We start from the raw sequence: 27967 nt of genomic DNA on the forward strand, positions 1-27967 counted from the left end.
TGGCCGATTTTCAACAAATTAGGGGTTCCGTTTTAGGCCAATACAAACCAATAAGTCATTAATGATAAGACCAGGTGTATAAATTATTTTAATAATTGTTAGAGGGTGAGGATTTTGTATAATTTCGCACATTGGTGCATGTTTTTCAAAAGTTACACGAGTTCAAAAGTAAATAAAGATTTATATGTACGATTTTCTATGAAAGTATTATTTATCGAATTCTCGCCTAAGCATTGACTCGAAAACACAATTTTTTTTACTATAGAAAAACACTTGGGTTGTTCGATGTGCGTTCCCATTTCCACTGTTTACATAAACTGAAATACACGAATCGAAAAATTCAAGGTCTTAAGAAATTCATGGCCAACCCGACTTATTGACGACTTTCTAGAATAATAAAAAAAAACATTTTACGTGAATTGTTTTTGGGTTTTTTTTGTAATACAGTGTTATTTCAAGGTCATTGTAATTTTTGCCCCTTCGGCAAGAGGATTTTAGGGAAGGGTGATTTTGCAATATCTTACAGCAACTTGTATGAATAATAAATTTAGAAATTTATGTTAATCTATTTTTTGTTTTTTAGTAAAATACAATTTGATTGGACTTTGAAGTTTATGATATGATTTATTTTTTAACATTCATTATTTTATGGTCAAATTTATGCCGGTTTCAATAATTTTTATTTTTTAGAACCAATGAGTATCTTGTTCATCAGAAATTTCCATTTGCCAATGACCTTGACGGCGGTATTACTATGATAAAATTGCAAATTCCATAAATTATAAACTATATTGAACTATCGTTATGGTTTGACTATGTACTTGACCATCTAAAGTATGTTGTTACTTAATATATTATAATATAATATTTGTAATTGAAATGGCCATTAATTAAAAAAAAAATGTAAATGAATAGTTATTACATTATTCAATAATATTTTTATAAGTTTTTGACTAAAACAAGTATCTCGAAACCTCAGAAATGTTGTACTGTTCTGCTTGTAACTAAGAACGTATTCAACCTATCAATATGTTAATTTACTCGATCCAATCTACACAACTTTCTCAATCTACTGATATTTCATACGTTCATTTCTGTCCAGCCCACAAAATCATTCCGAAATTTATGGTAAAATTTACACGCGTTTAATGGGATTGCGGTGCTTTGTGTATAGTATACACGGCGATGTGCGCTCGCTATTTTTATAACGTTTTTTTATTATTATAATTATAACGTTTTTATGAACACACAATCTTGTTTGTCGTTCCGGGTGGAATCTTGCAACTCAAATTCCGAGTACTTCCCAATTAGCTATCCGGCTGAAATTTTCAGTGTAGCTCACAATTCGATGACAATGCATTATTAATCCACAAAAGGTTGAAAATTTCACCCCTAAGAGGGTTAAAATGGGGTCGATTTCTTGTCCGTCGTTCCGGGTGGAAATTTGGAATTCAAAAAGACTTATTTCTCACCCGCCAGCAAAAATTATGCGTGCTGCGTTTAGGCGTGAGCGGTACCAGGTTCAAACCCGTTGCCGTCATTACACTTTTCTGCATTTTCTTACAACTTTTATTCAACTTTTATGATAATTTATACAGTAATAAATCTAAAATTATAAGCTTTTAAATTGATTACTCATTTTTATGATAATCCTTCTGACCATGCAGCCTTTTCTAATGTAATCACCGCTTACAGACGAAATGGACGGATTTTATTATATAGTATTGTAATAATATTATTTATATGTAAAATATGTGTAGATAAATATATTATGTATAATAACATGTATATTCATTATATAACGTTGTATATTTAAATATATAGATACGTACACACGAAAACGAAAAAGAACAAAATAATTAAAAAAATTAATCTAAAAATAACGTTTTTATGCGCCTTAAAAAGTATAAAATAACCCTCCGGGGGTCTTGATAACCAAATAGGACAGGTGAACTAGAAAAACATTTTCAGATGTTTTCCTTCATTTACACTATAAGACCTACATTCGTGCCAAACTCACGTTTCTACCTACATGGAACGTGCCTTAAAATTGTGATGATAAGTGCATCAGTGGGTGTGTAACAAAATTTGAAATTCTACCCTAGGTATTGAAAAGGCTTAATATGTGCCGATATTGTCGTAATATATGTGCTATCAACAAGACTCTTATTATAAAATATTCGACATTTCAACTAGTTCTGTTCATCGACTTAATAAAATAAGCCAACAAACAAATTCATTAATAAAATGTTGGCGATATAACATCTGTAAAAATGTTTCATGTGTTAGTTTATGATAGCATTGTTTTTTTTTAAGATTTTCTGACTTTTTCTAATCGAAAAATATTTGGAATAATTAAAATTTTGGGAATTATTATTTTCATTGTTTTGAATATTTGAAGCATTGAATAATTGTATTTTCAACGTTAACCGAAATTGTTCATTGCTAACGAAATATTTTTGCTCGGTCTTTCACAGGTTTTTTAGATCATTTTTGTTATTGTGCAAATAACATTGTCTTAGAGTCCTACTTTCACCAAACTGTGTCTATATTGTCGTCAAAGCACTTGCTAAATAATGTATTATATTATGTTCATTTGCATTTATCTCTGTGTCTTTTAAGGTTGTACATCGTACAATTTACAGGGTCTTTCAAAATAAAACAATTTATTACTTACATACATTATGAAAAAAATCGCTATTATTTTTATAGCAGGCATTATTTTGGAAGCATTTTTCGGTAATATGTAATGAACTATTGTTTTTTACAATAGTTCATTCTTAGGATGATAGCAAAAATATAACAAACGATATATATTTTATAGCTATCTAAGTATAAATAATACCTTTTTTTAAATACACGTGCAGTCCGTTTTATTTTATTACTTATGTTTTTTTGTATTATTTGTTGCATTAGGTGGAAGTTATTCGAATGCCAAAAAAGGTCAGTAAAGACTACTGAGTTATTTCAGGTTTTTTGTAATATATATTGATTTTTTTTTTTTAATAATTCATTTGTGTATAAACACCTCAATTTATATTTCTCGGTTTTACTTTAAATGAAATAAAATTACGAAAACATTATGTTTGTTAAGTATTTACTATGAATAACAAACAATTGCTTATTGCCATAATATTGTAACACTGTTTGAAAGAGAAAGATTGTTTCGACGGCGCGAGAATCTGTTAATTTAATAAATACCGGATTTAACCATTGTGCCGCTGTAAGCCACTAAACAAATTGCCGCCTTATAATATAAATATTTTCTAAGTCTAAAAAATGTTATTAAAGCATACAAATATAGATGTTTCCTTTACTACTAAACAATTGAATGATGTAAAATAAAATTATACAGCTGTCATAAAAATGATACATACATTTCACATGAAAAACTTAATGATAAAAATATGATATAAATCACAATGATAATTAAATCGACTATTGGTACATCCTCTTTTTCATTAATTTCATTTGAATAACTTTCTGAGGAAGTAACATTTTGAACAAAAGTGATGACCGTAGTATAAGTATCCGAGTTTGAACAATTAGCGAACCTTTCTCGTGTAGTGTCAACTTAATTTATAATAATATTAAGTTTATAAAAAGAAACTATTTTTGGGGTTTTTCGCACTAAGTTACTTTGTTTATTTTTTTTTCTATCGCGATTTTTTTATACTGATACCCACTCAGACGTGATCCACCGTCACTCATTTTCCTAAAGATTTTATTAAAAAAGTCACAAATCACAGAAAAAAAAAAAAATTAAATATTCATACAAATTAAGACGTTAACTTTTCATCTACACTAAAAAATTAAACATCGAACACGTGCATTACTATGAAACATCCGAACAAGCGCCCATCCGCGAATGCATCGTCTTATGATTAGGTTTTTGTTAAATATTATATTTTGTGATATTAACATATTTTAGACTTAAAAATAAAAACTGATTTCATGATAAAAGATAAACACACGATTGTCAACCTATGCTATGGTTTTCTAATTTATTACCAATATCTTATTTTATGATCGTCGTATCCTTGTCAAGTCATAAATACAACATGACAATCAGTGGCGGATTTGAGGGGGGGGCGATGGGGCGATCGCCTCCCCCCCTTGGCCCAAGAAAAAAGTGGTTGTAATAATTTTCGACCATTTCAATTAATTTACCAGTTAATTTGTATAAGCTTTATGGTATTATTTTCAATTTAAATCATTTTGTCTATGAGCAAAAGCCATTTTAGTTAATATAATAGTAAATGTTTTGTTCCGTCGCTGAAAACAGATTTGAATTCGTCATGAACTTTTACTTGAGATCAGTCAGCGTACTTTTTATAAAATTTTAAAATCAAATTTGGAAAGGGTTAAAATTAAAATTAAAAGAAGTACCTTGACTGATCCTAAGTAAACTTCACGCCAAATTTAAATCTGTATTCAAATTACTTATCGGATTACTGGTTCGGCCTGTGCGATGGACAAAAAATGATGTGTTTTGACTGAAAAAAAACGGCCAGTATCGAATCCCCTTAAATGTAGATAATATTATTGAAAAATTTGCTAAAGAAAAAAAAAGGCATTGATTTTATATTTTAAATATCTGAGTATTGTACTTTACTTAATTATAAGTATGTATTGAATTTAAACAAATTTGTTGTAGCTATTTTCTATGAAAGTTTATTGGATCAAAATTAAACTGAATTAATAATGATTAACTAAAAAATAACTAATCAAAATAATTAATACATTGTAAAATATTTTGTAGACAATTAATATAACGTAAAAAACAAAAAAGATAATTTTATTAAACCTACAAAAAACGAAAATTCGCCCCTCTTTCTTGGACGATCTCTGGATCCGCCATTAATGACAATAACAAATTGAATAATAATGGAGCAATGCTAATAGGACGATTTATTTTATGATTTTGAAATTGAAAATCCCCTTATAACAATAAATATTACCACTATCCCGTTGATCTAAAAAAATGTATAACTAGTTTCATTTCATGTAGATCTAACTACAAATAAAAAAATATTAAAAATTATTTGCCACCCCTGAGAAATTGCCGCCCTAAACAATAGCTTATAGTGTTTACTTTGAAATACGGCACTGCAGTACTTCACATCATGCATTTAGAACTACACTCCCTAAAGCGGCATTAATTTTGAGAAAATTGTAACTTTCAGATTTTTTCTTTTAGTTACACTATAAGACATACCTTTGTGCTAAACTTCACGTTTCCACTTAAACGGGAAGTGTTTTATAATTCTGATGATGTGTGAGTCAGTAACAAAAATAAAAACTTTGTAACTATCCCCTTTTGAAAAGGCTTTCCATTATGGGCTCAACATTTTACAGTATCCTAAGATACTCGAGCTTAATCTTTGTTAAAAAATGTCAAAAGCTTATCTTAAAAGGAAACACAGGTATGCGGGTTCGAAAAACTGAGTAAAATGGTTTGTGTAAAGATACACTGACATTGCTGGAACTTGGCCTGGCGCATTGCAGTGTTAGTTGGAGTTTTTATGTTGAAGATACAAGTGAGTTGTCCTGAGTAATGATAGTTGTGTCGTCAGCAACATTACGAGGGGGCTCGTTGATTTCGTGGCAATTGATATTAAAGAGTGTTTGTGCTAGTAATTCCTAGATTCTTCTAAATTCTAGATTGGTCCTAGATTCTTAGGGTCCCAAGCTCTAATCCTATGAAACTGGCCGAAATCTGTACATACTCTACTTTGAAACGCTCGATTCAATATAAATGATACGATGATTTTAGGTAATTGATTTGGGAGACCAAGTGATTTCAGTTTAAAAGTCAAGATGTCAGCTATTTGGAACCTTAAGAATTTTTATTCATTAATACTACTATTTTTCAAACCTTTTTTCCACACACATTTAAAATTAGTAAACATTATTTAATCGAGTTAAGTATTTAAAGACTTACTACACATTTTCACACAACATTTTTTACGTGAATATGAAATTATATTGATACCTAATTTTGTTATTTTGATTTTAGACTCAAAAGTTCTGCTATGTCCATACTGTAAGTAAAAAATAAGAATTTACAGCACGAAATTAATTTTGCATTGTTTTTTGTATATTTTTTAAATAAATTTTATACATTTGTACTAAACAACTGTACGTTTAGAGATAACAATTATTTATCAATTTGCTTTTGGTGTTTTACACGACACCATAGCTAAACAAAATGGTTGATAAATAAAAAACATACTATTTTTTTCATGTAAAAGATGCACTACGTTTATTATAAAAGCATGTAAAAATGTACTACAATACTATTTTCTACTTCACATTATGCCAATTTATAGTTAGTTAACAGTAAGTTTATTTGTGTAATTGATTGAACTAGGTGAACAGCCTGTCGTCGTCACAGAGCAAGGAACGTCAATTCCTGAAAGCGGTCAGTATAGCCTATGCAATTAGTAATTACCTAATGGATAATATATATATATATATATATATATATATATATATTATCTAAACTCTAAAGTTAGAAATCATTCTTCATCCTTAACCTAGGCAACCGAAATTAGACCTTTTTTGCCTACTCCTGGTAAAATGTCATCCTGTGGTTTTCATCTAGTGTAAGTCCCAACCAAAATTATTGATTGAATTAGGTCACCAGCCTCTTGTCATAGAAACAGACCTAAATAAACTGCCTACTATCTATGAAGATCAGTATAGCCTATGAAATTAGTAGCTAATGTACCTAATGAATAAATAAATGTAATATATTCAATCTTTAAAGTTAGAAATCATTCATCATGTTTCTCTGAGACAACCGAAGTTAGACCTTTTTTGCCTACTTCTGGTAAAATGTCATACGCTGATACTCATCCAGTGTAAGTCTCAAACACAATTATTAAAGTAAAAATAAAATATTCGACTATCTCGGAGTTTACTGTGAACAATAATTAGGTAAAAAAAAAATAAAAATAGCACATACATTTTAATAATAAAAAAATGATTTCATAATAAATGTAGTACATTAAATGTCTACATATTCTTCGATATGTATTTAAAAAATTAGTCAATTTTTGTAGCGATGGAAATGATAAAAATACATAAAAAAATTCCAATTAAGAATTTTCTAATTTAAGATTAATCGAATGATGAACTAAAATTATTCCAGTAATTCAAAATTATGGATGTTGCGGTATTGTTTTATTATTGTAATCTAAAACATTGTATTCACAATTATGGATTATGTATCCTTTTTTTATTCCTTTTAAACATTGTGTAAAAATAACCCTTTTTTAAATTTAAAATTTAAATGAATTTAAATAATTTAAAAATTATAACAAAATCAGTAATCCTAGATTAATGGATTACTTTAATCCATATTGGATTATTTGTAATCCATTAAGCCAACTACCGTTATACGGGAATAACGGATTATTTTTAATACAAGTAATTTTTGGGGCTGCTTTGGAATTATGCACCTCGTTAAAGTACATTAACACATAATTTTCATATTACATAAGCTAAATAATACTCAAAATGTATAATTTTGTCGACCATTCTAATTTTTATTTTATCGCTATTTTTAGATCGAAAATCGATAGGTTTAATGAAAAGAGGTATGTTTTTATGATCACTTTATACATGTTATCAGTTTCTCCAATTGGGAAATTTCAATGCTTAATTATTAACGTTTGTTTAGTTGTGTGTAATGATCTATTTAATGTCCGTGTAAAATACGTCGAACTTGTCAAATAATTAATAGTTAATGCAATTTTGTTTTAAAAAAGAGATAGAACGCTTTTGTACTCTAGTTAAATGTGAACAAATATTTAATAAGTTTTACACCCATACATAAAGTTATGTAAGTTATGTGCACTATAGGGTGGTATATTTAAGTTTAACATTAGTGTTAATTTTAAGTATAATTATTAATTTTTCTTGTACTTAAAAATTATAAAACGTTCAAATTACTTTTCATGTTTGTATAGCGTTAAAACATTTCAAGGACCACATTAACAATGCTCCTAACCATGATGGTCATCTGATTCATTATGAATATCAGTGGGTAGATTGGCATGATAGCGGAGAAAAATATGAAGCTATAATGCTTTATTCTCATGGTGAACCGTGTGGTCATCACCCTGGTCAGCACTTTTCATGGGATAAAGATAATGAAGTTTGGAAAGTTACTCAGGATTGTGGTAACTTAACTTAACTTTAATATACTTACATAATACCGGGTATTTTGTCAATGCCCAAACAATATCTCATAGGGTTTAACTAATAATTGGATTTTTAGTTATATGAATAGTGTTTTTATGTAATTTTATCATAATTTTCCACATATTTTTATGTTTCTATCCCCCTTGCTAAATTAGTTAAATTGATTACCCTGAACAATTTATGTTTCAGCTGCGGAAAAGGATATCGTTTCTTTTATAGATTACACAGCAAAGATTATACAGAGTAAAGACCAAGATTTAAAAATGAGTGAAAACAAATGGATAAAAGTGCGTGAAAACGCAGAGATAATAATGAGTGAAAACGAATAGAATAAAGCTCAATAAATTTGCAATTGTTATCTAAATAATTATTTATACTTTACAAAATCCACAGTGTATTTTCATTAAATCACAATAAACTTATACTATCTTTCAAATTTTAAATGTTTTTTCACTGGTCATATGTCATCCCTGTATGATTTACCTTGTTGTTCGCTCCATTCACAAATGTTTTAGTTTATTGATTTTCTCACACAAGAGTCCTGGAAATTAATGTGTGTAATTTAATTTTATCCTCATTTTTAATTTTTTTTAGGGGTCATTCTACCCCTCCCTTCCGTTATAATATTATTTTAAGAGAAAATTTAAGAAACATTGTACAAGTATTTTAAAATTATGCTTAATGAATTAGCCTTTACAAAATAATAAATCTTAACGCTATCAAGTGAAAAATTATGACATTATAAAAGATATATGCACTGAAAAATAAATACAACTCGTATCTTAATACTTTATGTACTTCACTCTTTGAACTTTACTTATGATATTTGAAATTTTTTAGTTTTTCCGTATTGAGACGGATGTACAAGATGATTCTTTTATCATGGGCCACTTAATATCTCATAGGGTTTAAAAATAAATGTAATACTTCTGGATAAATATGGAATATTTAAACCCTTCTGTCTTATTCAATATTAAATTTTATCCAAAATCTCTACTTTGCTCGGCTCAGGATCACATATAACAGGTTAATAGTTTTATGGACTTAATTAAATATTAAAGACTATATAATTAAGGCAGAAAAAATAAAAAGATATTTGTATGCAAGTTGTTGGGAATGAAAGTAAAGATAGGTACTAGAGAATGCAGTAAATTAGTTATGAGTATAAGTGATTAATGATAATTAATTGATATTACATATTATAAAAAGTATATAAAACACGCGTTTGATGGTTGTATGAACTTTTGTTTTGATATTATAATTTTTTAAGTTAGTGATTGACTATTGTATATTATGCACAATGTGGGAATATACAACTATATTCGCCACACAATCTATAATAAACCTATGTAGTATTAAATACAACATATTTTACGAAATACATACGTTTTTTAAAAATAATATAAAAACAAATAACAATGATTATCAACATTTATGCATTTATGTTGTGTGGTTTTGCTATAACGTCAAGTATAGAAATAATCGAGTCAGCAGGTAACCGCAAGGTAAGAATTTATTTTTAACTATAATTTTCTCTGAATCAATTTCGATCTTATAATTTGCGGTTGATAGCAACTGTATAATATAAAAAATATTACTGGCGTTACAATTATTTATAATAATAAAAAAATTATTCTACAAATTATCTAAGTATAGGTACTATGTTGTTTTGTTAAAATACACTTACAACACATCAACATCATCATATTGCATTGCAGACAATATAGTCAAATCATACTATAAAAAATATATAAATAAAAAAATATTATTAATATAAAATATTATTTTTTATATTATATTTAACAGCTGCATCATAATGAAATATACTAAGTTTATCTTGAAGCAAATTAATTAATTGCTCTAGCATGATACTTTTTTTTTTAAAAATAGTTGAATAATACTTATTGAATATTTATTAAGCAATAACCCCAACTTGGTTTCTTTTCATAGCTACTATTTGTAATGTATTTTTCCGCAATGTACTGAGTGGTATGTAAATACCACAAATCGCTTAAAAACATTTTAAGAAGATCCAATTATTATTTAAACTAAAGAACAGAACATTCTTAGAGAACGGATATACAAAGATATAAAACTAAAACCCGAAGCTGTTTATAAATTGGACATCTAATGTAGTAGTAAAGTAAAAGCCAAAAATCTACTTCATATATTACTGTCCTTAAATTTAGAGTCTGGCTTTGGATATATTTGTTGAAAATCGTCGCCATTAGTCAGTACGGTGATAATAAACCTTTTATCCGAAATAACCCATTCGAAGCCGATCAACTGCCAACCGGTATTAAAAATGTCATCGAAAATTGTATGGTTGAAAATTACCTTCCTCCGACTGCAATGGAATCTGATTTTATTTCGAAAAATCATAGTATATACACTAATATGTTCCGCCTTCTACTTGGATCCGGATTGGTTACGGATATTTTCAACGACCGTGTTATGGTCATAATAGAATTTTTGTTTCTTAAACCATTTTGGGACGACAATCAATTACTGTTCAGACATATAAGAGAAGTCAATATCGAATGGGGTGAGGTGACACAACGACACAAAGTCGAGGTGGCTATTACCAAAGGATTTATGGAAAATCGCACCTGGATTTACAAACCGTACAGATGACTCGACCACCAACTGTTGCTGATCGAAATTGTCGATGTTGGAATTATTTGTTTCAATTTTGGTTTTACTGCATATTTATGAAGAACAGTTATTTATGGTCGGCGAACAGGCGCTAAAGCACATCAAAGATCATATACATACCGTTGTCCACGAAACATTGAAATTAACGGCGTACAAAGATGACTTTCTTGTGGCTGTTATATCAGAAATCAAGTTTGTAAAAATAAGCGACTACGAGGGAATAAAAACATTTTAGCAAGAGTGAAGACAAGGGCTAACGTGATCCTAAACGGTTTAAATGGTGCCAGCACAAACGAAATCGATCGGCTCAAATTCAATGTTGAAGAAAACCAACTGTCTGCCGTTCGAATATAAAATGTTTTTGAATTTTATAGGTGTAGCGCACAGTTTTCGCCGCCCTTATCGTTCTAGACTTTATTAGTTATTAATAATTTTAATCATTCTTTTACATTAGAAATATAGTTCATTCATTGTTATTATTGCTGGGCATACTAACATTTTAATATTTTCAATTCACGGGTATTCTATTTATTCAACGCCCTACAAAAGTTGGAAGATATATTATTATTATTTTTCATTTTAGCTACATAGAAAATCTATTGAAAACAAGCGTAAGTAGGTTAAATTGGCTTTTTAAAATTTGTTCACAATAATAACACTCTAAAATTATTTTTTGATTCTAAATTTAAATTTGGTTAAAGTTGATTTGAAAATCACGTTTATAAAATAATGGACTCGGAATGTAAAATAAATTATTTAAAAATAATGTTTATGAATCTAACTATAATGAAAATTAATTTTATTAATAGTTTAAGACAAATATTAATGAATGTTTTATTACAAATAAAAAATAAATATTATGAAATAAATAAGTTTATATTAATGAATTTAGAACACTTACTGAATGAGTAGTAAGTAACGTTTGTATTAATCAAAAGAAAATTATCAATTTTTATCCCAAAATGTATACCTAACATAACGGTTATAAAGTAATATTGCATCAAATATGATTAAAAATAAAATCAATATAAGGCTATTATGATGATGAAATATCAATATTCTATACTACAATCAATGGCATTATTTGAGTATTTTTGAATCTTGTACCCGGTATAATAATGTATTCCGATACTCGAATACATTTCCACTGTTTATTGAAATAATAAATAATTTTCAAAAAAAATAAAAAATACTTGCCAGAACTAATAGTTATAATAAATTTATACATTCCATAAACGTTATAGCCACACCAATATCATCGGATAGCGCAACTTGCCATCGTAAGATTTTTCATCGGTTTTAAAATAAATGTGGAAAAATTGGCGACTGATTCGTCCAAAGACGCAGTAAAGCAGTCGAGTCCGACCCCAAGGAGATATCTGGCAGCCAGATGTTAGCGGTACTCTATGGATTTTAATAATTCGACGACAATTTCGATCATTCGATGACGTCTGATATGTTAATTTAGTGAAATTAAACAGTAATTAAAATCAAAATCTAACAAAATTAGGAATATTATAAGAGTAACTGTATGACAAAGAAAAAAAAACCATTTCAATGAACAGACAACCAAGCGATAACTCATTAAAAAATATGAAACCAAATTACTTTGAAGAAACACACAGTAGTAGTTCACTCGTCAATAACAAAAATAAAATCGATGGAAACACGAACAAGTAATATTATTTTTTAAAGATTAATACTTTTTACAGCACTATATCTTAGCTGTAAATATTTTCTTATCTAAGAGAATTATGCAACAACCCAACATAAAAGTCGAGGGGGATATTTTGGAAGGATGGGGGTTTGAATCTGTTATTGAAATAGAAGAAAATTGGCCCTTTGACATGTCGACTTCTCCATTAGATGAAGAAAATCAACAAAGGTAAGAAAATTATTATAATAGACACAATAATACTCATACATAAAGTAAACAATATGCTTGGTCTAACCTAAGCAGTTAAACGTAAAACTATTAAAATTGTTGATAACTCAGTCTGATAATTTTTAGTAATTTTCTGAAAAATGCCTAAACAACCTTAGCTTTAAAAATGTTTTTCTAAATTTTTCAGTGACAATTTAATAATTCAGTATGTACAACAATGTTCGTTGGATAGTCTCTACTTTAACACTAAAACTTACTAGTGTGTTGCATCTTTTTTTTAATATAAACAATTTTATCCAGTAGTCCCAAAATACGAAAAAAAATTACTCCTTTTAAACTATTTATAAAAAGTTGTTTAATCAAATGTATTACCTGGGTTGAAACTATCTTCATAGCTTCACATTACTGCATTTTACATGGGGTTCTATCATTTTGAAATATTAACTGATTATTTAAAAAGGAATATTTAACATTTGTTTTAGTTACTGAAGTCTTTTATTTAATCGATATACAGTATCATAATTCAAATTCGTATTTATATAAAAATGGGTGCATTGAAAAATTAATATTAATATCCGGGTCATAATAATGATTTTTAATAACTTTACTTATTATTTATTTTAGTGTTCATACTCTGGGTAGTTGCAACAAAGAGATCAACACCTCAAACAGAGACGATACGAAGCGCTATAATATTAAGACTAAGACCAAAACGGATAAAAAAACAAAGACAATTCCAAATGAATCACGATCGTTTCAGTGTAATGTATGTCAAAAGAGGTTTACTAAAAAAAAAAATATCGTCCGTCATTTTGCAAAATCCAACACCTGCAATTCAAAGGTAAAGCTCTCACATAGACAAACAATTGAGAATACTACAATCGACAAAAACTGTTTTAGTTGTGATGTCTGCTTAAGATCTTTTCCATGTAAATCTAAATTGGTGATACATAATCGCGTACATACCGACGAGAAGCCTTTCAAATGTACAGTTTGCGATAAAACTTTTAGCCAAAGTTCGAACCTAAAAAGTCACGAGCGTGTTCATACAGGTGATAGACCACACAAATGTACTGTCTGCAATAAAACTTTTAGCACAAACTATAACTTGAAGTCTCATGAACGCGTACACACAGGAGAAAAACCTTACAAATGTAGTGTCTGTAAGAAATGATTTCGCCATAGAAATGTCCTCAAGTCACATGAACTTATCCATACAGGAGTCCAGGCTTTCAAATGTACAGTTTGCGATAAAACTTTTAGCCAAAGTTCTAGCCTGAAATGTCACGAGCCCATTTACACCGGAGTGTCATTACACAAGTGTAGTATCTGCGAGAAAGTGTTTTACCAATTCAACAAACTGAAGATACACGAGCGTGTACACACCGGCAAATAGCCCTATAAATGTTATATATGTAAAAATGTCTTTAAATACAGATCTTCTCTCAAATCATATCAGGCATAAGTACACATTTTTGAACAATTGTTTTTTTAATGGTGTTATTTCATGTTTTAATTAAGTTTAACTGCAATTAGTGAAGAATTCAATTTTAAATAATTACCTTTGTTTAAGTTAATTTTTGTACGTTATTTTCTTCGTAGTTTTTTTAAAAATAAAATTAAAAGTTACATAAGCCTTCAATGGTAAAATAATATATTTTTTAAATGTTTATATCATATATTTTTGAACAAGTTGTACTACTTAACCCTGGGAATTGACAATATTAAATCAATATAATTAAAAAATTATAATTATTATAATTATCGCTGTTTAAAATATGTCAATTCGGTAAGGAATAATTTTATAAAGAGAATGGTAAATATTTTTTTTCTTTGATTTGAATTGTTATTACTTATTGTTGTTAAACTTAACTTAACGTCCATTATAATATTATTTTAAGAGAAAATTCAAAATAAATTATACGAGTATTTTGAAACTATAAACAAAATCGTCGATTTTTAAGGACGTATAGTAATTAAATGTATAGCATAAAAATATAATAGTCTTTGTTTTCAAGGATACTTATTGTGTGTTTGAATCATTAAGTCCTTAACAATTTAGTTATTTATCAAAAAGGATATATATTTTTTTGGAGGCAAGTTCTAACTGGGACCGACGACTGAAAATAGATTTAATTTATTTTTTAATATTTAATAGTGTATGTACAATAAGTCCTGTTTAATATAGTGTTGTTATAAATAGATCATTTAAGTATTTTAGTACAAGATACACAGATAACCTAACAATGGTTCAAATTTTGCCGCATCATCATGTTTTTTTTAAAATTATTATGTTTGTTCAAAAATGTTCGTTATATACTTATGATATAATGTAATATAGAAATGTAGGAATTAATTAATAGTAGATTCAATGGTTTACTTAGATGAGCCTTACAATTCAATTATAATCAAAAGTAACGACAAAAAAAATGTCATATATCCTTTACAAAAATAATTTTTATTTTACGAAAGTTGTGACTTAATGCTTTTAAATACTGCTGCAAACCGGAAAAGTGTTACAAAAATAAAATTAGTAAACTAATCTCGATACAATTTTGGGAAGTTGGGTTGTAAAATAAAAATCCAGCTCTAGTTTTTGTCTACAATGGCTATTGAAATGTAAAACTATGACAAAACCTTTAAGCATCACATACTTTCAAGTATGTTTCATTATACATTTTGTCATACTTTTACAAAATAAAAAATAATCCGTATACTTTTATCATTGTTCTTTTTATTGAAAACAAGTTGTTGAAACCTAATTCAACGCATAAAAAAACAGATTGGTGTAAATTAACAATTCAAAAGCTAACATTTTTTAATACATTTTGTCTACGCGTTTATAGAATTAAAAACATATGTTGCCGTTTGAAAAAAACTAGGTCGATGTTTGTTTTATGATAAAGATAAAAATTACAAAGTATTGAAAAATATGTACATAAAAGTATAGAACAGTTCTAAAAATATTCGTAAGGTACGCCGTACCGCTCCAATTATAACCAAACATTAGTCAATATAATTCAGAATTCCGTTGAGATTAAATCTTGGTTTTTATTTTTTTATCAATTGTTACTTTACTTTTATCAAATGTATTTAATACAAATAATGGACTATCTAATATATGTGTAAAAATAATTGATTTTATTAGTTATTGTAAGTGGCTATACTGTGATAAATAGGTATTCGATTAACCCATAAGTGATAACATATATATATATATATATATAGGTAAAGTGTGAATGTGTGATTTTTTTAAGCATACTCACCCGACCATGCGTAGAATTTGAATTTTTTCTTGTACAATTTAAAGCACTAAAAACATTACATTTTTATGATTTATATATTTTTTGTCTGGGTGATTTTTTAGTTTTCTTAAAAGACAACCACTACTTACAACTTAATATTAAAAGAAAAAATATACTCTTTCAAAATGTTAAATTTGTATAAAACACGAGTTATTCTTAAAAAATGTTGTATTATTTGTAGTTTACATTTTTTTATGAAATAAATTACAAATTTGAACACTATTCAGGGATAAAAGTGGGATGAGTATGTTACACAATTACTGTTTCTATATTACATACACTATATGCATTATACATAAAATTATATATGGAACGCTTAAAACTATATGTAGACATTAGTCCCCCCTGTAATTTTTTCCCACTTTAAGCCCTGTGGTTAATTCAATAAAACGCTGTTAGAATTAAAACTGTTTATTGGAATATCCTTAAAGGAAATATCCAGTATAAATAATAATAGATCAAATTTAAAACGTATTTAGGAATTACCACCAATTATAAATTATAGATATATAAAATATAGACTTTTTCCATACCATTTGGAAATTTAATGGGAATGTGATTGCCATTCTTAGTAAGTAAATTATGGTCAAACGTGTGACTACATTTAAACCAACAGTCCTCATTCAGCCGCCCGTTCTCAATATAAACTACATGAAGAATAGTACATCAAAACTTTGAGAATAAAACTATAGACTATTAAAAAGACTCTTTCGGCAAGTGAATTCGATCAACAAATATTTCTTTACTTGAGGCTCGGTATAATATTTTAGCTCAATATATTCGAAATAATATATTCTTTTGAGAATAAAGAATGTGTGAGATATTCACTTTGAGAATAAAATATAAATATAGTCTATCAATAAGTCTCTTTCGATATGACAATTTTATCAACAAACGTTTTTTTACTTTTTCTATTCGAAAAATATTTGGAATATTTGACATTTTTGCAATTATTATTTTTATTATTCGGTACATTTAAAGCTATTAATAATTGTATTTTCAACGTTAACCGAAATTGTTTTTTCCTAACAAAATGTTTGCTCTGTTTCACAGGTTTTTTAAAATCATGTATCGCTTTGTTATTGTATAAACAACATAGTCTTTTGAATCATACATTAACCAAACTGTGTCTATATTTCCGGTAAAACACTTGCTAAATAATGTATAATATTATGCTCATTTGTATTTATCTCTGTGTCTTTTAAGGTTGTACATCGTACAATTTACAGGGTCTTTCAAAATAAAACAATTTATTACTTACATACATTATGAAAAAAATCGCTATTATTTTTATAGCAGGCATTATTTTGGAAGCATTTTTCGGTAATTTGTATTTTTTTTACAATAGTTCATTCTTAGGATGATAGCAAATAATACAACAAATGATATGTATTTTATAGCTATCTAAGTAAATTGAATAACTATTTTGAAAAATATATTTGAGCCCGTTTGATTTCATTACTCATAGGTTTTTTGTATTATTTGTTGCATTAGGTGGAAGTTATTCGAATGCCAAAAAAGGCCAGTAAAGACTACTGAGTTATTTCAGGTTTTTTTGTAATATATATTGATTTTTTTTTTTTTTTAATAACTCATTTGCATACGCAAATGAGTTATTAAAAAAAAGACCTCAATTTTTATTTCTCGGTTTTACTTCAAATGAAATAAAATACAACAAAATTACAAAACATTACGTTTGATAAGTATTTACTATAAATAACAAACAACTGCTTATTGCCATAATATTGTTACACTATTTAAAGGAGAACATTTGTTTCGGCGGCGCAGGAACCTGTGTTTATTTAATAAAAACCCGTGCTAATTAAAACCATATTCATGTACGTTAGAACTACTAAAGCGGCATTAATTTTGAGAAAATTGCATCTTTCAGATTTTTTCTTTTAGTTACACTATAAGACCTACCTTTGTGCTAAATTTCACGTTTCCGCCCAAACAAGAAGTGTTTTATAATTTTGATGATGTGTGAGTCAGTAACAAAAATAAAAACTTTGTAATTATTCCCTTTTGAAAAGGCTTTCCATTATGGGCTCAAAATTTTACAGTATCCTAAGATACTCGAGCTTAATCTTTGTTAAAAAATGTCAAAAGCTTATCTTAAAAGGAAACACAGGTATGCGGGTTCGAAAAACTGAGTAAAATGGTTTGTGTAAAGATACACTGACATTGCTGGAACTTGGCCTGGCGCATTGCGGTGTTAGTTGGAGTTTTTATACACTCTACCTTGAAACGCTCGATTAAATATTAATGATATGATGGTTTTAAGTAATTGATTTGGGAGACCAAGTGATTACAGTTTAAAAGTCAAGATGTCAGATTTAACGGGAAACTTTCGGCTTTGGAGCTTTTCAAACCGTTCTGACTCTGATATTGAGTTACTGTATGCAAGGTGCACCGAGTTTAGCCAGACAAGACTAAAATATTTCAATAAAAATGTATTTCTTTCATGTATAAGATGCACCAAATGATAATTTTATTTTTTAAACCTTTTTTTTCCACTCACATTTAAAGTTAGCAAACATTATTTAATCGAGTTAAGTATTTTAAGACTCATTACACATTTTCACACAACATTTTTTACGTGAATATGAAATTATTTTCAAACCTAATTTTGTTATTTTCATTTTTGTCACAGTTGAGTTATGTGAATACTGTAAGTAAAAACTAAGAATTTACAGCACGTAATACATTTTTTTGTATATTTTTTAAATTAATTTTATACATTTGTACTAAACAACTGTACGTTTAGAGATAACAATTATTTGTAAATTTGCTTTTGGTGTATTGCACGACACCATAGCTAAACAAAATGGTTGATAAATAAAAAACATACTATTTTTTCATGTAAAAGCTGCACTACGTTTATTATAAAAGCATGTAAAAATGTACTACAGTACTATTTTCTACTTCACATTATGCCAATTTATAGTTAGGTAACAGTAAATTTAATTATGTAATTGATTGAACTAGGTGAACAGCCTGTCGTCGTCATAGAGCAAGGAACGTCAATTCCTGAAAAAGGTTAGTATAGCTTATGAAATTAGTAATGATCTAATGGCTAGGCAACCGAACTTAGACCTTTTTTGCCTATTTCTGGTAAAATGTCATACGCATCCAGTGTAAGTCTCAAGCACAATTATTTAAGTAAAAATAAAATATTCGACTATCTTGGAGTTTACTGTGAACAATAATTAGGTTAACAAAAATAGCACGTACATTTTAATAATTATAAAATTATTTCACAATAAATGTAGTACATTAAATGTCTACATATTCTTCAACATGTGATGGGAGGAAAAAATTGCCAAAATTTAAAATGTAGAAATATTATTTGTTTTTTTAGAAAGTAGTATTTAAAAAGTACTACTTATTTTATTCTTGTAATCTAAAATATTGTATTAAGAATTATGGATTATGTATCCTTATTTTATTTCAGCTAGACATTGTGTTGAAATGACAAATTTTTTAAACATTTTAAATTTAAATAATTAAAAAAATTTACCAAAATCAGTAATCCTAGATTAATGGAATACTTGTAATCCATATTGGACTATTTGATGATATGGAAATAGCGGATTATTTTTAATACAAGTAATTTTTGGGGCTGCTTTGGAATTATGCACCTCATTTAAATATATAAACACATACATTTCATAATACATAAGCTAAATAATACTCAAAATGTATAATTTTGTCGGCCATTCTAACTTTTATTTTATTGTTATTTTTAGATCATAGTTCGATAAGCTTAGTGCGAAGAGGTATGTTTTTATGATCACTTTATACATGTTATCAGTTCCTCTAATTGGGAAATTCCAGTACTTAACTATTTACGTTTGTTTAGTTGTGTGTAATGATCTATTTAATGTCCGTGTAAAATACGTCGAACTTGTCAAATAATTAATAGTTAATGGAATTTTGTTTTAAAAAGGGGCAGAACGCTTTTGTACTCTAGTTAAATGTGAACAAATATTTAATAAGTTTTACACCCATACATACAGTTGTGTAAGTTTAGTGCACTATAATTTGTTTCCACTAATTTGGTACATTTAAGTTTAACATTAGTGTTAATTTTAAGTTTGATTATTAATTTTTGTTGTACTTAAAAATTATAAAACGTTCAAATTACTTTTCATGTTTGTATAGTGCTCAAACATTTCAAGGACCATATTAACCATGTTCCTAACCATGATGGTCATCTGATTCATTATGAACATAAATGGGTAGATTGGCATAATAGCAGAGAAGTTTATGAACCTATTACCCTTTATTCTCATGGTAAACCGTGTGGTCATCACTCTGGTCAGCACTTTTCATGGGATAAAGATAATGAAGTTTGGAAAGTTACTCAGGATTGTGGTAACTTAACATAACTTTAATATACTTACATAAAACAGGGTATTTTGTCAAGGTCCAAACAATATCTCATAGGGTTTAACTAATAATTGGATTTTTAGTTATATGAATAGTGTTTTTATGTAATTTTATCATAATTTTCCACATATTTTTATGTTTCTATCCCCCTTGCTAAATTAGTTAAATTGATTACCCTGAACAATTTATGTTTCAGCTGCGAAAAAGGATGTCGTTTCTTTTATAAATTACACAGCAAAGAAGAAGATGCAGAGTGAAAACGAAGAGATAAAAATGAGTGAAAACAAATGGATAAAAGTGAGTGAAAACGAAGAGATAAAAATGAATGAAAACAAAGAGAATAACACTCAATAAATTTGCAATTCTTATCTAAATAATCATTTATACTTTACAAAATCCATAGTGTATTTCCATTAAACCACAATAAACTTATACTGTCTTTCAAATTTTAAATGTTTTTTTTTTCACGTGTCCTACCTTGTTGTTCGCTCCATTCACAAATGTTTTAGTTTATTGATTTTCTCACACAAGAGACCTGGAAATTGATGAGTGTAATTTAATCTTATCCTGGTTTTTAGTTAGTTTTTTAAGTGGTACCCCCACCCCGTCCCGTCCATTATAATATTATTTTAATAGAAATTGTACGATTATTTTAAAATTATGCATAATGAATCATCCATTACAAAATAATAAATCTTAACGCTGTCAAGTTAAAATTATAGCAGTATAAAATATATATACACTGAAAACTAATCGTATCTCAGTACTTTATGTATTTCACTCTTCATACTTTACTTACGATATTTGAAGTTTTTCGTTTTTCCGTATTGAGACGAATATACAGGATAGTTCTTTTATCTCATAGGGTTTAAAAATACATTTAATACTTGTATTACTTAGTTTCATTTTGACGTCTAAAAAAACGTTTAAAAAAAAATGTTAAGTACCTAAATTTAAAGTAGTATTTTATTTTTTGCAATCCCGTAATTTTAAAAATTTGTATCTCATTAACTACTCAATTGAATTTTGCTAGTTTTTACACCTAAAATTAAATTAAAAAAAAATAAATCATCATCAAAAAAAAAAATTATTGGTCCATTTTAAAATCTAAAGCTGTTATGGTTTTAACGCTAAAGGGATGGTGTTATAATTTTGAAAAATATATCAAATTTGTCCCACCTATAAAAGTATGAAAAAAAAAAATTAAAAAAGGTCTTATATCTTCTAACACATTGAGTGGGTCATAGTTAAACAATCACCCGGTACAAAATATAAATTATATTGGTTTCCCAAACTTAACTTAGACATAGAAGCTATTATTATTTAATATTATATTTTTATATGTTTTAATTTTATTGACATATTAAATTGCTATAATTTGCTATAATTTTTAATACATTTTGCCTACACGTATCTTTTTGACTAGTTCACAACAAATGACAAATGTCTGTTGGGAACTTTATTATTCCTCTTTAGCAAAAACAAGTTGTTTTCATATTTTGTTTTGTCGTTTGTGTATGCAAATGTTTTTCTGAAATTACTGCAGTAATGTAAACAAATGACAAATACCTATGAATGTTTGTTGTTGCAATCTTTAAAATTTAACATTATCAACAATGTCATATTGAACAAAAAAAATCAAATGTATAGTTTCGTTTTGATCGAAAACAAATATTTATTAAAATTATTTTAAAATAATTAAAGTATTATGACATTACATATACTAATATAATTTATGTTACTTCACCATATTAGTCATATAACTAAATGTAGTGCCCTTGCCCCTTTGAGATCTAACCATTAATGTTTTCTGCATTCAACCTGTGTTATGAATTTTATTTCAATCTTATGCTTACACAAAAGCAAGCAATTTACTTTCTTACATTATATTGTACAGTATTTTTCAACAATTTGTATAGTTTTATATTTTTGCTTTTCACAAAAAACTGTTGCAATGTATATTAATAACAAACAACTGTAGGTATTATACATTTTCAAGTTTTACATTATTCATTACTAAAACTACTACAACAGAACTATTATTATTTTTTTTCGAAAACAAGTTGATTCTTAAAATATTTTGTTTTGTCATATGTGTACATGTATGTTAGAACTATTGATTTTCTTGCATCGTTGTTGAACCCGGATTTTACTATAATTGTAGATAAATTTTTAAATTGTTTTATTTAATACATATTATAAATAACAGAACCAACTTACACATTATCTTTCGGCGTCTTAAAATAATAAAGAAATAATTACAAATGTGGCGCCTAGAACACAAGGGGTATATTATATTAGGCACATGCTATTATAATATATCCCTTGTGTTCTAGGCACCACAAATATAATCTTTATTCATTTGGTAAAGGTCGATTCCAAATGTATACTGAAGTGATAAATACACTTCCAAATTAACGTTTTCGAATTTGTAGATGGTAAAATTATCAGTCAGCATCGATTCCATAATATTTTCAATATCTGGATTTATAAAAACAAAAATGGCTCATCAACTACAATAAAAAGTTACAGTTCTTTTGAAATAATAATTTGTTTGTCGATAATGTATGACACATGTGTCCATATCTACAAATTTATTTTGAGAATTAAAAATGATGAAAAAGGCCAACAAAAATGTTCATTTACAATGTATGGATAATATAAAATTTGCAAACATGTTTCAAAGAGTTGTCTATATAGAATTTTTTTTTCCAAATAGAAAACAGCATCTATATAGTCAGAATAACAATTGCTAAATAATGTATAAAAATTTTGTTCATTTAGAAGAATAATATATTAACACTTTGAGAATAAAATATAATTAATATAGTCTACTAATAAGTCTCTTTGTATATATTTTTTAGGAACATATCTCGTTGTGCTATTGTACAAATAACATAGTCACTTGCGTCACACTTTAACCAAACTGTGTCTATACTGTTGGTAAAACACTTGCTAAATAATGTATAGTGTTATGTTCATTTACATTTATCTCTGTATATTTTAAGGTTGTCGTTCGTACGATTTGCTCTTTCAAAAAAAAAACAATTACTACATTATGAAAAACATCGCTATTCTTTTTATGGCTGGTATTATTTTGGAATCATTTTCCGGTAATATTTATTTGTATTTTTTTTACAATTGTTCATTCTCAGAATGATTATCCGAAATGAATCAAACACTATAATATTATGGTATTTTAGTATCTAATATAATAATATAGCAAAAAATATAACATTCATTTTTTTGTACTATTTGTTGGATTAGGTGGAAGTTATTCGAACGCCCAAACAGGTCAGTATAGACTATTGTGATATTTAAAATGTGTACGTTTTATAATTATATATATATATATATATATATATATATATATATATATATATATATATATACAGATAGAAACGACTAAAATATTTCAATTAAAATTTATTTATTTTTTAATGTAAAAGATGCACCAAAAAAGAGTTTTGTTTTTTAAAACCTTTTGTTTACACACTTTTAATGTTAGCAAACATTATTTAAACGAGTTAAGTACTTAAAGACCTACTAAAAATGTTCAAACAACATTTTTTACGTGAATATGAAATTATATTGTCACCTAATTTGGTTATTTTGATTTTGGTCACAGTTATGAAATGTAAAATCTGTAAGTATAAACTCAAAATTTACAGAAGGTAATAAGCTGTACATAGTTTTTCGTATATTTTTTAAATTAATTTTGTACATTTGTACTAAACAACTGTACGTTTAGAGATAACAGTTATTTATCAATTTGCTTTTGGTGTATTACTTGACACCATAGCTAAACAAAATGGCTGATAAATAAAAAACATACTATTTTTTCATGTAAAAGCTGTACTACGTTTATTATAAAAGCATGTAAAAATGTACTACAGTACTATTTTCTACTTCACATTATGCCAATTTATAGTTAGTTAACAGTAAATTTATTTGTGTAATTGATTGAATTAGGTGACCAGCCTGTCGTCGTCACAGAGCAAGGAACGCCAATTCCTGAAAGCGGTCAGTATAGCCTATGCAATTAGTAATTACCTAATGGATAATATATATATATATATATATTATATTATTATATATATACATATTGTATATACTATGTATATTATCTTAACTCTTAAGTTAGAATGTATTCCCAACTTAGACATTTTCTGCCTACTCCTGGTAAAATGTCATCCGCTGGTTCTCATCCAGTGTAAGTCCCAACCACAATTATTTAAGTAAAAATCAAATATTCGTCTATCTTGGAGTTTACTATGAACAATTAGGTAAAAAAAAATTGTATAAACTTTTCATAATGAATTTAGTTTATTAAATTCTATATATTCTTTTATATGTAATGGGTAAAAAAATATTGATAAACAAAAAATTTAATACGTAAAAATATTTTTTAAAAGTAATTTTTCTGGAGGTACGATAATATCTCCTAACCACTGAGCCGTTTTCTGCATGCAGCAAGTCTACAAATAAAAAATGTACCTGTAATGCACTTTATCAGCCCAAAGTTGAATATTAAAAATGTTAAACTGATTATGGTATAATATGACATTTTTCAGATTTTAAAGATAAACAATAATAAAATCATGATAAAGTTTTTTGTAATAATAACAAATTTAATTAATTTTAAAAATTTAACAAAATCAGTAATTCTAGATTAGTGGATTACTTATAATTCATTAATCCAACTGCCGTTATATTGGAATAATGGATTATTTTTAATATAAGTAACTTTTGGGGCTGCTTTGGAATTCTACACCTCGTTAAAGTACATTAACACATAATTTTCATATTACATAAGCTAAATAATACTCAAAATGTATAATTTTGTCGACCATTCCAACTTTTATTTTATTGTTATTTTTAGATCATAGTTCGATAAGCTTAATGAAAAGAGGTATGTTTTTATGACTACTTTATACATATTATCAGTTCCTACAATTGGGAAATTTCAATGCTTAATTATTAACGTTTATTTAGTTATGTGTAAGTAATAATCTATTTAATGTTTATCTAAATCTATTTAATTATGAAAGAACTAATAATTGTGTTCGCTCCATTATGTGACAATATCAATAATTTCACAATAAAAACAGATTAATATTGAATATCTTGGATAACATTTCTAACGTTTTATGGTAAAAATATGTCTAATATAATTTTGATTAATTAATTTCATAAATATTTTATACTAATATAGTATTAAACTATAACATAAACTATTTATTGTACTTAATTAATATGTTATGTATCTATACATAAAGCTTAGTAAGTTATGTGCACTATAATTTGTTTGCACGTTAGGGTAATACAATTATATTTGACACTAAATAAGTATGATTAATAATTTTCATCGTACTTAAAATGTATTTAATGTTCAAATTACTTTACATGTTTATATAGGGTTTCCTGATCGTGATGGTCATCTGACTCATTTTGAATATAAATGGATAGGTAGACCTGATAGCAAAGAAGTTTATGAAAGTATTACCCTTGTCAACTCTCGTAATGAACATTGTGGTCATCACCCTGGTCAGCACTTTTCATGGGATAACAATCGTGGAGTTTGGAAAATTTTTAAGGATTGTGGTAACTTAACCCAACTTTATTATACATACATACATGGTATTTTGTCAAGGACCAAACAATATCTCATAGGGTTTAACTAATAGTTGAATTTTTTTTTATACTGTTTTTATCATAATTTTCCACAAATTTTTATGTTTAAATCCCCCCCCCCCTTCTAAATGAGTTTTATTTATAGCAACTTTTGATTAAATTAATTAAACCCAGTGAGATATTGAGTGATTATCTAGTTATTTGAGAGATACCTAGTAATTCATTTAATGCAAGTCATTTGTTTTATACATAGAGGGTGTTTTTTTTTATCAAAGTCCAAACAATATCTCATAGGGTTTAACTATAAGTTGGATTTTTTTTAATAGTGTTTTTATGTAATTTTATGTTAATTTTCCAAACATTTTAATTTTAATTTTTCTCCACTTCTAAATAAGTTTGTAGTGCCACCCCACATATTATGGAATGTTCTGGAAACTTCGTGACGGATAGGCAATATAAAACACACGTGTGCGCGAAGTAGCACAGTTTTTAAAATAAATAGAAGAATCTAAAAAACTATGTTAAATTTTAGTTCGATCGAAGCTAAGAAGATATTTTAATTACTATCAGACCTTATTCACAATTTGAACACTTACTCGTGGATACGCGTTCAAACGATAAAAAATATAATCAAATCATTGTAAAGGCAATACCTACCTTTTCGTCATTTTTTATAACTAAAAGCGAAATATTTCATGATTTTATACGAGATATACATTAGAATAAATAGACATTTTTCAAAAAGAAATCATATAAATGTGTAACTATTATCCAAGTGTATTGTGTTAAATCGATTTCCCTGAACAAGTTATGTTTGAGCTACGAATGATGATTGTTTTTTTATTTTTAATTACACAGCTGAGATCCAGAGAGAAAACGAAAATAAAAACGTTCAATAAATTTGTAATTATTATCTAAGTATGTATACTTTACACAGTGTATTTCCATTAAACCACAATAAATGTATACTGTCTTGCAAATTTAAAATGTTTTGTTTTTCATTGGTCATACGTCTTCCCTGTACGTTTTTCGCTCCTTCCCCAAATTTATTATTAGATTATTGATTCCTCACACAAGCGAACTAGAAATTCATTAGTGTAATTTAATTTTTTTTATCCTCGTTTTTTATTTATTTTTATTATTATTATTTTTTTTTTTGGTGAGGGATTCCCCTAAATAAAATGGTGTATATACACAATATTGATTGAAAAATGCAACTTTAAAAAAAAAATGTTAAACGATTTTTCTATATGAGAGTATATTTTAAAGTATTATGGGAATTAAAAAAAATTATTAAAATATTAAAGACTATATAATTAAGGCAGGAAAAATAAAATGATATTTGTATGCAAGTTGTTGGGAAAAAAGTACTAGAGAATGCAGTACCTAAATAAGTTATGAGTATAAGTGATTAATGAGAACTAATTGAGATTACATATTATAAAAAGTATATAAAATGTAGTGAACAAATATTTTGACGATTTAAGGTTTCAAAAATTAATTAAAATGATAATTAATCCTTTAGTCAAAAGTAGGGTGAAAAGTTATTTGATTTAATACTTGAATTTTTGAAATTATAATGTAATTATTTATGAATAATAATGTTGATGTATTAATGATAATTATAAAATTGCCTAAGAATGAATGGTAGTATAAGAAAAAATTAATTGTTGATTTAAAGATTTACTGAGTGTGTTATTAAAAAAAAAAAAAAAGGGAATATATAAGGGTTTATATATTCCTTTGGTGTAAAGCTTTTAAAATTTCCTTTCTTTGAGGGTGGAGATGAAAGAAACTATGAAGCGTCATACTAAAAAAAAAAGCCAGTATACCACTGTCATTAGGGGAGAAGTATAATGTACAATACTTGGATGTAAGTAAGCGC

General features: G+C 27.2%; 2 protein-coding genes across 2 annotated transcripts; both read left to right on the top strand.

The window, feature by feature from the left end:
• The first annotated feature begins 1406 nt into the window (after positions 1-1406).
• Positions 1407-20802, top strand: LOC126836984 (uncharacterized). Its single transcript, XM_050570708.1, has 7 exons — positions 1407-1506; positions 2917-2943; positions 18710-18727; positions 19045-19095; positions 19806-19835; positions 20221-20433; positions 20645-20802. Exons 1-7 carry the CDS (start codon positions 1407-1409, stop codon positions 20800-20802), a joined length of 597 nt encoding a protein of 198 aa, XP_050426665.1.
• Positions 20803-23420: 2618 nt separating this feature from the next.
• LOC126836733 (uncharacterized) lies at positions 23421-27069 on the top strand. The gene is made up of 7 exons (XM_050570348.1): positions 23421-23561; positions 23716-23742; positions 24077-24094; positions 24421-24471; positions 25331-25360; positions 25867-26052; positions 26941-27069. Exons 1-7 carry the CDS (start codon positions 23507-23509, stop codon positions 26979-26981), a joined length of 408 nt encoding a protein of 135 aa, XP_050426305.1. The 5' UTR covers positions 23421-23506; the 3' UTR covers positions 26982-27069.
• The last annotated feature ends 898 nt before the right edge of the window (positions 27070-27967 follow it).

Source organism: Adelges cooleyi, unplaced genomic scaffold (genome assembly GCF_023614345.1).
Source record: "Adelges cooleyi isolate 19-005CV unplaced genomic scaffold, UGA_ACOO_1.1 ACOO_flye_CR_arks_rails_tigmint_CR_PRNA_247, whole genome shotgun sequence".
In the NCBI taxonomy this organism is placed as follows: domain Eukaryota; kingdom Metazoa; phylum Arthropoda; class Insecta; order Hemiptera; family Adelgidae; genus Adelges; species Adelges cooleyi.

What these genes read in the sequence shown, in the direction of transcription:
- LOC126836984 (XM_050570708.1), top strand. Translation starts at nt 1,407, where the DNA reads ATGGGGTCGATTTCTTGTCCGTCGTTCCGGGTGGAAATTTGGAATTCA. An exon ending in AACGTCAATTCCTGAAAAAG is followed by an intron (nt 19,096 to 19,805) that starts GTTAGTATAGCT and finishes TGTTATTTTTAG; the next exon opens with ATCATAGTTCGATAAGCTTA. An exon ending in GATAAGCTTAGTGCGAAGAG is followed by an intron (nt 19,836 to 20,220) that starts GTATGTTTTTAT and finishes ATGTTTGTATAG; the next exon opens with TGCTCAAACATTTCAAGGAC.
- LOC126836733 (XM_050570348.1), top strand. Translation starts at nt 23,507, where the DNA reads ATGAAAAACATCGCTATTCTTTTTATGGCTGGTATTATTTTGGAATCA. An exon ending in TATTTTGGAATCATTTTCCG is followed by an intron (nt 23,562 to 23,715) that starts GTAATATTTATT and finishes TTGTTGGATTAG; the next exon opens with GTGGAAGTTATTCGAACGCC. An exon ending in GAAAATTTTTAAGGATTGTG is followed by an intron (nt 26,053 to 26,940) that starts GTAACTTAACCC and finishes TTAATTACACAG; the next exon opens with CTGAGATCCAGAGAGAAAAC.